We start from the raw sequence: 14146 nt of genomic DNA, 5'->3' as shown, positions 1-14146 counted from the left end.
GGGGGGGGATGCTGGAAGCGGATTATTGGAAGGATGAGTCGAAGAGGGTATGCAGGGTGTGTGGGGGGGAAGAGGAGACGTGGGAGCATGTGGTTGAAAGGTGTATGGATGAGCCGGAGAGTGAGTGGAATAGAGCGTTAGTAGAGAAGGTATGCGATTTGTTGAGTGAAAATGGAAGAGGCGCGAGTTGGCTGAGAAAACTGGAAATGAGAAGGAAGGAAAGAGAGAAGAAACGGGAGGGAACGCGGGGGACGGGATAGGTGATTGATGGAAATGGAAAAGCCACGAAACCGGAAGCGGTGGCCCGGGCGGTGAGAGGAGAGAGAAGGAAATTAGGCAGGGAATAAGAGGCACAGAGAGGGAGAGAGGAGACATAGTAGTTGGGGATAGGATAAGATAGGTTTAAGTTCGTGGTAAGTTAGGCTAAAGAAGAGAAAATGTAAGAAATTGTAACGGTGACGGAAGCCGATCAAAAGTCCGTAAATGGAATAAAAGTATATTATCTATCTATAGAAAAATTCAGTAGAATTCGATTTTTCTACATAACTTATTTTATTGAAATATTTTCTATAGAATTTTATCGGCTCAAATTTCCCAATTTTTTTTGTTTGATTTTCTTGATGAAAAGAAGGGAAAAATATAATTTAAAAAAACTTGGAAAACTTGTGCTGAGGAAATTGTACAGAAAATGCCTCAACAGAATAAATTGTAGAGAAAAATCGACTTCTATTGCCTTTTTCTATACAATATTTTTTTCTATTGAACATTTCAATAGAATCGGCAAAAAAAACTAATAGAGAGTTCAATATAAATCCAATAAAATTGTGTAGCGAATTCGCTAGGTTTTTTTATTAAATTATTTCGTGTGTGCGCTCGACAACGACGACGTTTCTGGTGACTTATCCATTTTTTTTTTTCAATATATTGAAGTTCTGAATTTATTGAGAGGGTCATAGGGTGATGCGACCGGGAGATCACGTATTCAAAAAAATATTCTATAAAAAAAGTCAACACCATTCAACTTTTCTATACGATTTATTCTGCTGAGATATTTTCTATAGAATTTCCTCGGCTCAAGTTATCTATTTTTTATTTATTTTCTTGATGAAGAGAAAAGAAAAATAAAATGAAAAAAAACTAGGAAAACTTGACCTCAGGAAATTCTATAGAAAATATTTCAATAGAATAAATTATATAGGAAAAGCGAATTCCATTGACTTTTTCTATAGAATATCTTCTATTGAGCATTTCAATAGAATTGGCCAAAAATTAATAGAAAGTTCAATATAAATCGAATAGAATTGTCTAATGAAATCGCTAGGTTTTTCGATTAAATTTTTTCTAAGGAAAAATACTTATCATCAGTATTTTTTGATCACAAAGATTATTTTTTGTCATTCCGGCCGTGAGGCAGCGCTTCACGGACGCTCCGCTCCGCGTCCGTGAATCTCTGCCTACGGCCGTCATAACAAAAAATACTGTTCGTCATACGGCCAAAAAAAACTTTTCTAGCTCATATGATTGCAGCTCTCGCCTTCGGCTCGGGCTGCAAACTCATATTCGCCAGAAAAGTTTTTTTCGGCCTAGTGACGAAATATACTATTACTCTTACTGTCCGATGTCCCTTGACCGTTGAAAAAAAATGGATGACGTGTTTGGAAAAACAAATAAGCCATCATAAGTTTGAAACAAAATATCCTCGAGTAAGACACTTAGAATCTCTAGAATACATGTCTTAATATCTTAATTCGAGAGACTAAAAAAGACCAAAATGTACTGACACTAGAGTCTTAAAAAAGGAGGACAAAAGTGCCGTAATTTCAGTAACCTGATTCTCTGGTATTGTAGAACCAAAATAGAGTGCTAAGTACAATGAACAAGAAGCCGATTGGAGTATTGAGTACCCTCGAAACATCAAAACGAAAAAACAAGAAGAAATTTCCGCAATTTTTCGGCGTTCCGTTGACGTCCAATACAAAGCGAATCCAACTCAGTCGAACATCACTCGTAATGATCATCACATTTAATCCGTACATTCATGTTAACCTGTTAACACGTTGTGGTTGAGATACCAAGGCATCCGTGAGACAATTCGTCAAGCTTAATTGCCTTCTGGTAACATTTCACGATTGGTAGTAATGCATTTCCATCTGCCCTCGACAATGAGTGCCAGAAACATGTGGTTTTGACTCGGAATTATTGCCAGAGAGTCTTGCATTCAGATTAACACAATAATGTTAATTGAATTATTGTTTCTGAGATATAATAAAAATTAATTTCGACGAATTAAAAGCGTTTCAGCTGCATCTGACCGACGATTTAAACCAAATAATTCGACTTCTTTTCGTTTTCAGGAAAAATTGTTCTTAAATTTTTGCTCAACTCACAATCAGTCATAAGATAATAATGTTGGCATAAAAACATCTCGACTGGAATTAAACGTGATGATGTATTGCAAATATTTTTAAAAAATCGTATCATTGGATGATTATTCCTGTGATGTAGACTCGAAATTATTGCCAACGTTTTGCATTCAAATTGACACAATAATTTTAATTGGATAATTGTTCCTCAAATGTAATAAAAATTAATGGCATTGAATGAAAAATTTTTCAGCTGCATCTGACAGAATATTTGGACACAATAAGTCGTCTTCTTTTCATTTTCAGAGAGAATCATTCTTGAATTTTTGCTCAGCTCCGTCATTAAATAATAATCTTGGCATAAAACCATCTTGAGTGGTATTAAAGGTGATGATGCATTGCGAATATTAAAAAAAGACTCTCATAATCCGAAGATTATTCCTCTGGTTTGGACTCCGAATTATAGCCAGTCTGTTAAATTCAAATTGACACAATAATTTAAATTGAATAATTATTCCTCGAATATAACCAAAATGAATGTCGTCGAATGGAAAGGGTTTCAGCTGCATCCGACGGACTATTTGAACTAAATAATTCGTTTTCTTTTCGTTTTCAGGAAAAATTGTTCTTGAATTTTTGCTCAACTCACAATCAGTCATAAAATAATAATCTTGGCATAAAAACATCTCGAGTGGAATTAAATGTGATGATGCACTGCGAATGTTCAAAAAATATTCCTCTATTTCGTCGCCACCTCGCAGCCCATTAGTATGATTTCACCGGTTAGTACTTAGTGATTCACATAATCCGATGATTACAGTATGCAAAAGTGCCACGAGTGTCAGACTCTAAAGCATCGAAAATCTGCCAGATGGCAGAATACCCTGGGTCAACATTAGTTTCTTACGTACCAAAACTGACACCCAACTATTTTCAGATATTATATTTTAAGAAATTTAATTACCCACCCTGCGGGTCAAATGGGCGTGCAAAGTGGTCTATGCATCGGGTCTCTCAATACAAATGTGCCTCCATACGTAAAGTGACAAGGATATTTCGAGGTACACTCAGACTTCCATTCCGACTTTACGATATACTGCGTTATTATTATTACACATAACGTTATTATTATCCTCGTCAACGCGTTCATCGATTAGGTATAGAGTGAGTGTAAGAGAGAGGGGAGGGGGAGAAGAACAGAGTGAGATGGTGCAGCATGCTTCTGCTGTGGAACTTCGTCTGATAATCCGTGCCAGGTGCAAGTAGTGCATCATTATTAATGCTCGCTGCTGATTTCAGATTTTGTTTTATCTGCAATTAATTTTCGTTCCATCATTCAGTGTTGCATATTCAATATCCTTCGATATCAATTCCAATCGATTGAAATGTCATTTCAATCCGGAAATACTGGATCAATACTGTGAAAGTCTCAGATATTGAAGAATATTTCAGCAGCGAAGTGGCAGAACAATTCTTTTCACACATGCCATTGAATTATTTAAATGACTGCCACCACTTCACTGATGCAATAATTAATGAAAGCGGAGAATTTGTAATTTTCCTCTTTCATCGTAGATATTTTAATATGTACGTGCGTGTTCAAAAGTGTAAGTGAAAATGATCAGTGCATCATTATTAATATTCGCTGTTGATTTCTAATTTTTTTTATTTGCAATTAATTTTCGTTCCATTATTCAATGTTGCATATTCAATATCCTTCGATATCAAGTTGAATCGATTGAAATGTCATTTCAATTCGTAAATATTGGATAAATAGTGTGAAAGTCTCAGATATTGAAGAATATTTCAGCAGCGAAGTGGCAGAACAATTCTATTCACACATGCCATTGAATTATTAGATAACTGTCACCACTTCACTGATGCAACAATTAACGAAAGCGGAGAATTCGTAATTTTCCTCTTTCATCGTAGATATTTTAATATGTATGTGCGTGTTCAAACGTGTAAGTGAAAATGATCAGTGCGTCATTATTAATACTCGCTGCTGATTTCAGATTTTGTTTTATCTGCAATTAATTTTTGTTCCATCATTCAATATTGCATATTCAATATCCTTCGATATCAATTCAAATCGATTGAAATGTCATTTCACTTTGTAAATACTGGATAAATACTATTCACACATGCCATTGAATTGTTTAGATGACTATCACCACTTCACTGATGCAACAATTAATGAAAGCGGAGAATTCATAATTTTCTTCTTTCATCGTAGATATTTTAATATGTATGTGCGTATGCAAAAGTGTAAGTGAATATGATCAGTGCGTCATTATCAATACTCGCTGCTCATTTCAGATTTTTTTATCTGCAATTAATTTTCGTTCCATCATTCAAAGTTGCATATTCATTATCCTTCGATATCAATTCAAATCGATTGAAATGTCGTTTCAATTGGTAAATACTGGATGAATACTGTGAAAGTCTCGGATATCGAAGAATATTTCAGCAGCGAAGTGGCAAAACAGTTCTATTCCCACATGCCATTGAATTATTTCGATGACTGTCACCACTTCCCTGATGCAGCAATTAACGAAAGCAGAGAATTCATAATTTTCCTCTTTCATCGTAGATATTTTTATATGTACGTGCGTGTGCAAAAGTGTAAGTGAAAAAAATGTATTGTAAGAGTTGCAGAAAAGACATAATATAAATTAGATTTGTTGCATTTAGTATATTACGTGAGATATATAAATTGTAGACCCATTAATTCGTGGCGAACAATATCTCACCTTCTTCTCTTCTATCACCTCACCAGGACGAAGTTTCCTATTGTCCTATGAATCAAAGGGTTAACGTGTGAATGTGTGGAGTGTAATGTGTCTTACAGCTACAAATAGTATAAATTATTTCATTTGTTCCTCTCTTCACCATTGAATTCAGCGATCTGAAATTGCGAATGACCTACCCCGAGAGCATAATACTAAATTGTTTCATGAATTCTAAATAATATCATAGAATAGGGGAAAATGGTTTGAGGCACAGGATTGCTTCAGAAACTGCGAATACTGGACGATAATACGGGGAGCGAATACTCGTAACAATTGGCTACGATCACTCAATAGTCTACATAGCAAAATAAACAATTGTGAGAACAAAACATTAAGAAAGGAGATAGATAAATGAATACTTGACAGAGTGCTAGGATGATAACACAAACAGGTAACGAATAATCTACTGGCCTCAAAAAACCTCAGAATAAAAATTAAGAGAAATAACGCAGTGACTAATGCAGTGAAGTGATGAGACGAGCGCAACTTTGAGGTGAATTTTTCATGAACATCTTCCTTCACATTTAGGGAAGGAGATTGAGTCATCTCGTTTCATCTATTCACAGCGAAATGATTGAAGAAAAGAGAAAACATTACTGTTAATGATCCTGCTGATGGTCGAATACCCCTTATGAATATTCATATATTGAATCGAGTTCTTCGCGTGTGGAAAAAATTTAACAGAAAAATTTTTCGTTTTCTTCAAGACATTCTGGTGGTTTTTTGCATCAATTCTATAGAAGATTATGGAACTTTACAGTATCATTTTATAGATAAAAAAATGTCAATAGATCTTGATTTTTTTATAGAAATTCTTCGGCGTAAGATTTCCAAGTTTATTCCGCTGACTTTATCATTTGTTTCTCACAACAAAATCCAAGAAAAACACTTGAGATTCGCAGCCCGGAATTCTTATAGAAAAAATGATAGAATCTATAGAATTTTTATATAAACGTATATTTATTTAGAAACGCACGGAAAAATTGCATAACTTTTAATAGAATTGGTGCATGAAACGAATAGATTTTTCAGCGGAATTCTTATATAGAGAAAGGAATGGTTGTGTTCTTGTGATTCGATTCGTTCCTGAATATCAGACCATCAACAGGTTTATATCCCAGGACCTCTAAGAATCTCCCAGTAACATACCTCGTCACTGATGATAAGACTCGCTCTGCGACCCAATTCCTCCGGAGGAATGAGTGATCCTCTTCGGCTTCCAGCACCACTGGGTACAAGAGAAGGTCTTCTACTTCCAAGTGGCGAAGGAGTCGGTGATTTCTCCTTGGAGACTTCGATAGTCGGTGCCTCAGGGGCTTTGATCTCCGGTGTTTTGATCGACGGAACTTTCGGCTAAAAACAATGAGCCCCGATTCACTTATCGTAACCCGGAATAATCGCAGATAATTCGGTTTATCGATAGGCGAGAGCCCTCCGAGCCCTCAAGTGACTTGTTGAGTCCATGACTGACCACACAGTTCAGGCTGAATTGGTGACCAGTGGTAACAAGTCACACGACTCTACATCTTAAAACCGAAAATAGAAAATACGTGTCCCTGTGACTGTTGCCCGACCATTCCGGCCGCGATTTAATCTTTTTTTGTAATTAGATAATTGACGATGTGCGGAGAGGGCCGAGGAATTGCCGCGTTCATGATGATAATCATTGGCACAACTGATATGAGCAATAGTTATTTGATGAAAATAGCGTTTTCTACGAGTGGTATTCATCGTGTGCCAAAAAAAACGTTTCATTTGGATGATTTTGCACGATTAAATGGAGTGAGAAGACAAGTATAATTATCTGTAGAGTGTTCCATTAGTTCTCGGAGGAAGCCGTCGAGGAATAACGAGTGTTGAATTTCGAGCGAAAATATTTGGGAACATTTGAAATTCACAGAGAAAAAGTTTTTGATTTTTAGAAACATTTCACTTATTTTCAAGAACATGTCATTTATTTTGAGCAATATATCTGATCATTAGTGATTTCTATAATCGGAATTTAGTAAAAAATAGAGATGGATCCCTCACCCAAAAAAATAATACTTTATTTTAAGATTTCAAATGACTTAAGCCCCGGGAGGATTATCTTTCGAACGTTATCTCGATTGTTTTTCCATCTTCATAATGTAAAATTTATTACAATTTCCATTGGATTTTACATCACAAAGGAGTTCCTAAAAATCATGATTGTACAATCATAATTTTTGGAAATTTCAGGGCTATGTAAAGCTGAATAGCAATTGAAGATCATTTCAAATTATTAAATTGAAAGAAAAATCAAGATCACGTTCGAAAGATAATCCACCCGAGCCCTAAAATAAGCATTTCAAAAGTCTTCATTTGAAGCCTGAAAGTCTTAAGTTGAGAGTTTCCAAAGTCTCAATTTATTTATTTATTGATTCATCTATTTATTTATTTAGAATTATAAATCTTTTGGGGATGAGTCCCTAAAAATTTAGCTACGGATCCCTGAAAATCAAAACTTTTTTTCCTCTGCAGTCATTTTGAGAGACATTAGAAGACTATTTTGCGCTTACCCCTGACTCGAACTTCTGAGTTGTTGGACGATCGAGTTTGGTTTTGTCGCGGCCCTCATACGCGCTGAACTCGAATTCCTGAGGTTTCTCCAGAACTGGACGCTCATAATCCGGTATCTCTGGCAGCTCGTAGCTCTTCTCCTTGTCCGCCTTGGATCCCTTGACCTTCTTCACGTCCTGCTTCTCCCCTCTCTCCGTTTTCTAATTTTTTTGTTTCGAAATAAAACATTCTTTAATCATGATTGCTGAATCATGAGGGTTTACATGCTGGTTACTACATGCTATCACCACGTCGATTGTAATGGGTGATTGTTGGCTTTATTTTCTAAAGCTGTTTGCAGATATATTTCGGCCAAGGTGAAACAAAAAAAAATTCTCATGTTTGCGGGTGAAGTTTAGGAATAGTTTAGGAGAAATTGAAGTTGAGTCTGACGTTTGCATGCGGAGAAAAAATTCTAGTAAAGAGTCGCAGAAAACGCACACGCATGGAAAAATTGAATAGAAAAGCCTTGCGAATTCACTAGAATATTGTATTGAATTTTATTGAACTTTCTATTAGTTTTGGACAAATTCTATTGAGAAATTCTGCAGCTTATCTGCGCGTTTTTTCCAATAGATACAATTTATTCTATAGAGGTATTTTCTATCGAAATGCCTTGGCTCAAATTTTCTAACTTTTTTCTTCGATTGTGTAAAATGAAGAGAGAAGAAACAGAGGAGAAACACTTGGGAAATTCATGTGTATTTTTCTTTTCTTTTCATCAAGAAAATCAAACAAAAAAACTTGGAAAATTTACGCCGAGGAAAATCTACAGAAAATATCTCAATAGAATAAGTTGTATAGAAAAATCTCATTCTATTGACTTTTGCTATAGAACATTTCAATAGAATGGGCGAAAAACTAATAGAAAGTTCAATAAAAATTCAATAGAATTGTCTAGCAAATTCGCTAGGTTGTTCTATTAAATTTTTTCGTGTGTGTGATGTTAGGAAAAGAAACAAAAAAGAAAATAAAGACGTAGGAAAGATTGGATGGTGATATGGCAGAGGATGAATAATTCTGATGTCTCTTTTCACAGGGATACCTTCAGGTCGGGAATAATAAAGCCATTTTCTGATGTTTCAGATTTTTTAGGCTCTCGGACAACTGGTTTGAGTTGGATTGTTTTGAAGGAATCGGCATCTATCAGTGATATCCTACGCATTGGTTTGTTGATTACTCCGAGTTCAGCTCGCACTGGCTACATTGACACAGGATGATGGGTTTTTGGGTTTAGGTACAGTATTTAAAACCAATTGAACAAGTAATTGGATTAACTAATTTTGAAAGATAATTTACAACAGGATTTGGAAATAACGAGTATTTACAAATTTTGGTCAAGTGACTCTTGAAGGAGAGACTTACCTTGAGTTTTACGTCGAGGTTTTTCTCTTCCGGCTGAAATTAAAGAAATTTTTGTGAGATTTTTCGAACTGCGAGACCATGAATTTCAAGGTATATCCCGAAAAAATAGGTTTTTATTATGATTGTCCGCTGGTTTTTCATAGATAATGTTTATAATATTTCCCAGCGATTAAAAAAAAATTCTAACCAGCTGTACTACACGGTTTACGAGATGATTAATAATGAAATGGGGGCTTATGGGGACCCATTTCCATCATTTCCATCAAAAAGAAACCAGGGTAGATTGAGAAATTCCGCATACGGTGAATTTTTTGTAAAATTTTATAGCATATAGTTTCTGCAATATTCAACTCTAAAAAATGAAAATTTCATGACACCATTTCTTTTTTGATTCAAACCATGAATTAACAGATAATTTCTTATTTGATTCAAACAGTTATTGTTGCCCTCATCAACTGCATATGACGATAGAAAAACTCAATAACTTATGAGAATGCAATAACCTAAGTCATTTCGATTTTTTTATGGAAATCCATAGGGATCAACTTTTGGGTTGTATTGTTTTAGGATATACCTGAACCCTCTAAGGTGAAAAGCGTAGTAAAGCATAGTAGGACTAGTATTCCTCTTTGGCGGCCATAGAGTGGGGATATTGAAATTCACCTTATAGGGTTAAAGCATGGGGATACCTACCTTTTGCACAGGCTTCAAGCTGGTCTTGCGCAGGATTGCCTCCTCTTTCTGTAAATAAAATTCAAAGCTTAATGAAATTTTCGAGACTAGTTCTAAAGTTATCCTTTTAGGTACGAAGGGAAAAATTTCATAGAAAAACATAGAATTCGGTAGGCAATCCATTGGACTCTCTATTAGTTTTCTGCCGATTCTATTGAAATATTGAATGAAAAATAGAATTCGATTTTGTCTGTACAACTTATTTTACCGAGATATTTTTCATAGATATGCCACGGCTCACATTTTCTCAGCCTTTTTGTTCCATATCTCTAATAAAAAAAAGAAAAAAAACAGAATGGAAAATACCGAGAAAAATCGATCGAGGAATTTCTATAGAAAATGTTTCAATAAAAAAAATTGTATAGAAAGATGAATTTCTAATGATTTTATCCATAAAAACGCGCAGTGGCCGAGGAATTCTTCAATAGAATCGGCCAAAAAAAATAGAATTTACAATAGAAGTTCAATAAAAATCCAATGGAATTTTCTATCGAATTCACTACATGATTCTATGATTTTTTCGTGCGTGTTTAAACTCCTGCAAGGCGGAATTATCATCCAAAATTACTCCAGCAATTAGTACATTAATAAATTCATCGCGTTCATGATGTGTGAGAAATGGTATGTCAGAGTTTCCTTGAGTACGCGAAGTATGAGTGAGTCGTGACTTTTGGTAAGCTGTGTACCTGAAGTGGTTGCGGTTTGCCAAGAGTACTTTTGGGTTTAGGGGTAAATCCATCCTTCTAGAAATCAAATTTATTTCGAGATGAGTATGTGAAAAATTTCGAGGATTTTGGGGTAATGCAGTGATGTCATGCCGAGTTTGTGTACCTTGAGCTCCTGGGGTTTTCCAAGAGTTGATTCGGGCTTAGCTGCCTCCTGAAATTGTGCACGTTTGTTTTTACATTTCTTGTGAATCCATGTGTAAGAATATGTTTTTTTAAAGGATGAGAAGATTTAATAAAAAAATGCCTAGTACTTTTTATAAGGAATTCTATAGAAGATCATACAACTTTACCGTGCCATTAAGTTGATAGATATTTGATAGAAAAAAGTCAATAGATTTTTATTTGTCCATGCCCAACAATTCTTGCAGAACAAATCCCAACAAAATAAGTTATACAGAAAAATCATCATCTATATTCTTATTTCTCTAGATAAATGAATAAATAAAGAAATAAATAAATGAAGAAATAATATTAATATATAAATAAATAAATATCCTTTTAGAAATGCACGAAAAAGTTGTGTAATTCTCCATAGAATTGGCGTAAAAAACAAATATAATTTTTCAATACATTCAATAGAATTTCTTAGAGAAAGTGCCAGAATTTTCTATTAAATTTTTGGGATTGTATTTGAGAAGGATTTGGAAAGTGTACCTTGGGTTCGGGCTTTTTGATACTGGGCCTGCCAGCAGTTTCGTCCTGAAATGTTTGTATTTTATTGTTAACACCAGTCGTTGTTTATTTCAAGGGCTTGAGAGCAGTAATTGTCGGGTTTGTGTATACCTTAGTGTCTTCGGGTTTGGTGAGGGCAGTCGGAGGTTTAGGCTCTTCCTGAAATGGTGCAGTTGGTTTTTTTAGTTAATATTATTATGTTTTCTATTAATTTTTTTGAAGTGTGAGCTAGAATGTTCGTGTACCGTAGGTGCTTCGGGTTTTTTGAGACTAGGTCTGCGAGTTGATTCGTCCTGAAATGTTTGTATTTTATTGTTACCACCTGGGTTTCTGTATGTGAGGAGCTTGAGAGTATTATTTGTTGGGTTTGTATACCTTAGTGTCTTCTGATTTAGTAAGAGTAGTTTGGGGTTTAGGCTCTTCCTGAAATAGTGCATTTCATTCTTAAATTCATATTATTCAATTTTCTATTATTGTTTATAGTGCGTGAGGTAAAAAGTGTACCTTTGACTGTTCTGTTTTTTTAAGACTAGGCCTGCGTGTCGATTCGTCCTGAAATGTTTGCATTTTATTGTGAATGTCTGAGTGTTCCAATTTTATATATTTGAGAGTATTGTTAGGTTGTGTATACCTTAGTGTCTTCTGGTTTAGTAACAGTTGTTTGGGGTTTAGTCTCTTCCTGAAATAGTGTATTTCATTTTTGAATTAGTATTATCGCGTCTTCTACTATTGGTTCTACTTTGTGGGCTAAAAAGTTCCCGAGTGGAAATTGTTTCAGGCCCACCTGAAGCACGATCAGAACTTGATCAGGTTTTTGTAAGGTTCGACTGATCCGGTGATTCCTGATGAGAACCTGACCAAGTTCTGATCTAGCAGATCAGATCCGAAAAACTACAGGCGGGTTCAGATCAAATTCTGATCAGGTAGACATGATCAGATGATGCTTGATGAGAACCTGACCAAGTTCTGATCTAGCAGATCAGATCCGAAAAACTACAGGCGGGTTCAGATCAAGTTCTGATCATGTTGACATGATCAGATGATGCCTGATGATGAGAACCTGACCAAGTTTTGATCCAGTAGATCGGATCCGAAAAACTGCAGGATGATTCAAATCAAGTTCTGATCAGGTAGGCACGATCTCACCCTAAGGTCGGCTGCCTGACCCCAATTTGATCAAATTCGGATTTGATATCCTTGATCGGCATTTGAAAGGGGTCAATTGAAGAAAAAATAATCAGATTCAGATCCGCTCCACCTGACATTAATTTTAATAAGTTTTTCGGATAATTTAATTAACTATTATTATACTATTCACATTTAGTTTTATCAACCATTATCAATAATTATTTTCAATCTTTAAAAAGGATCATTATACTATAATTAAAATAAATTAAATTGAATTAATTTAACTTACTGAATTTAATTTAATTAATCAATTTATTTAACAGGGGGGGGGGATGATGATGGCATAAGTACGTATTAGAGGGGTATCAAACTTACACGCAAATGATCTTGAGAAAAAAATCACCAAATGCCTATTTATTTATTAGTGTTATTGTTATTATCATTATTATTATTCATTAATGAAATGAATAAAAATTTAGTTGAACATATTTTATCTCTGAGAATACACACGCACATCCGCGAGATCAGGAATAATCGTAAATTCAACGAATACCCCGATACAAATCATATAGGCAGTGTACAATTTACTCAATAGTAATAGCACGATATAGCGTAGTGGTTAGGGCATAGGATTAGCAATCATAGGGTCCCCGGTTTGATCCCCAGCATCGGTAAAAAAATAATAAGCTTTTTCAGAGGTAATAACAGTAGAGATTCATTAAGAGAGGCGGCCTACGGTGAAAGAATTGAATTATCTTTTGTTTTGGATTAATTATCATTGATAATTGTTATTGATACTGACAGGTCATCCGGTTTTCATACAGTTGACTTGATCAAGTTTGGATCCATTCGTCCTGATCAAATCCGGCTTGGTCAGAGGCGTAACATGTCTGATCAAGTCCAGATCCGTCCACTTAATCAATACTTGATCAGTGGTCAGGTCTAACCTGATCCAAACTTGATCAAGACCTGACCGAAATTTCCACTCGGGTTCGTGTACCTTAGGTGCTTCTGGTTTTTTGAGACTAGGTCTGCGTGTAAATTCCTCCTGAAATATTTGTATTTTATTGTTAACGCCTGAGTGTTCCAATTTTATATGTTTAAGGCCCGGGTCCATTATTTGCTGAACGTTATCTAAATTGATTTTTTTGTTCGATTTTTATCTCGAAATTTCAACTCGATGCCCCGTCACTCAAGGATACTCGAAAATTCTGACTTTAGATTTAAAAAAAATGTTAAAAAATCTCAGAACATTTTGAAATAGCGTTTTTAAATAATACTAAAGAATGATTTCGAAAGAGAAGATAGGAATATTGTATAATTACCGTGGCAAATGACGGCCTGTCAGTCGCCACCATGGGGGAGGAAAGACGAAATAATAAATCCTTTGACACACCGCAACAAGATGAATGTACGAAAAAAAGCTCTTTGAAAAAATTTGTAAGATTTTTAAGAATTTTTTGATCACACTTTTACGATGAATTACTAATCACTTACGCTAATCTCCATTGATAATTGTACTGGCGATCAGCTGTCATTTTTACCGGGAATTGAAAACAGGAAAATCGCTCTGTCTTCCTTTTTTTGCGCCCCGACAAAAGTGACGATTGATGGACAGTACAACTTTCAATTGAGGAGATTGGTGTAAGTGATTCATCGTAAAAGTGTGATCACAAAATTGTTAAAAATATTATAAAATTTTTCAAAGAGCCTTTTTTTGTACAATTGTCTGGTTGCGCTGTGCCAAAGCATTTATTATTTCGTCTTTCCCCCCCCCCCCCCAGGG

At 35.2% G+C, this 14146-nt stretch overlaps 1 protein-coding gene across 1 annotated transcript in view; it reads right to left on the bottom strand.

Annotated features, from left to right (window-relative positions):
* LOC107040436 (twitchin) overlaps window positions 1-14146 on the bottom strand; it is a 92826-nt gene that overhangs the window by 46408 nt on the left and 32272 nt on the right. Inside the window, exons 28-36 of the mRNA XM_015260525.2 lie at window positions 11344-11391; window positions 11215-11259; window positions 10664-10711; window positions 10519-10575; window positions 9794-9841; window positions 9101-9133; window positions 7696-7896; window positions 6305-6508; window positions 5117-5161 (exon numbers count right to left, since the gene is read on the bottom strand). Of these exons, the coding sequence (XP_015116011.1) occupies window positions 5117-5161; window positions 6305-6508; window positions 7696-7896; window positions 9101-9133; window positions 9794-9841; window positions 10519-10575; window positions 10664-10711; window positions 11215-11259; window positions 11344-11391 (729 nt within the window). The remainder of the gene's footprint in view (window positions 1-5116; window positions 5162-6304; window positions 6509-7695; window positions 7897-9100; window positions 9134-9793; window positions 9842-10518; window positions 10576-10663; window positions 10712-11214; window positions 11260-11343; window positions 11392-14146) is intronic.

This window comes from Diachasma alloeum, unplaced genomic scaffold (assembly GCF_001412515.2).
Source record: "Diachasma alloeum isolate Michigan unplaced genomic scaffold, Dall2.0 Dall_scaffold_00335, whole genome shotgun sequence".
NCBI lineage: Eukaryota > Metazoa > Arthropoda > Insecta > Hymenoptera > Braconidae > Diachasma > Diachasma alloeum.
The sequence above is the reverse complement of the archived record's forward strand: the minus strand, read 5'-3'. Positions and strand labels throughout refer to the sequence as shown.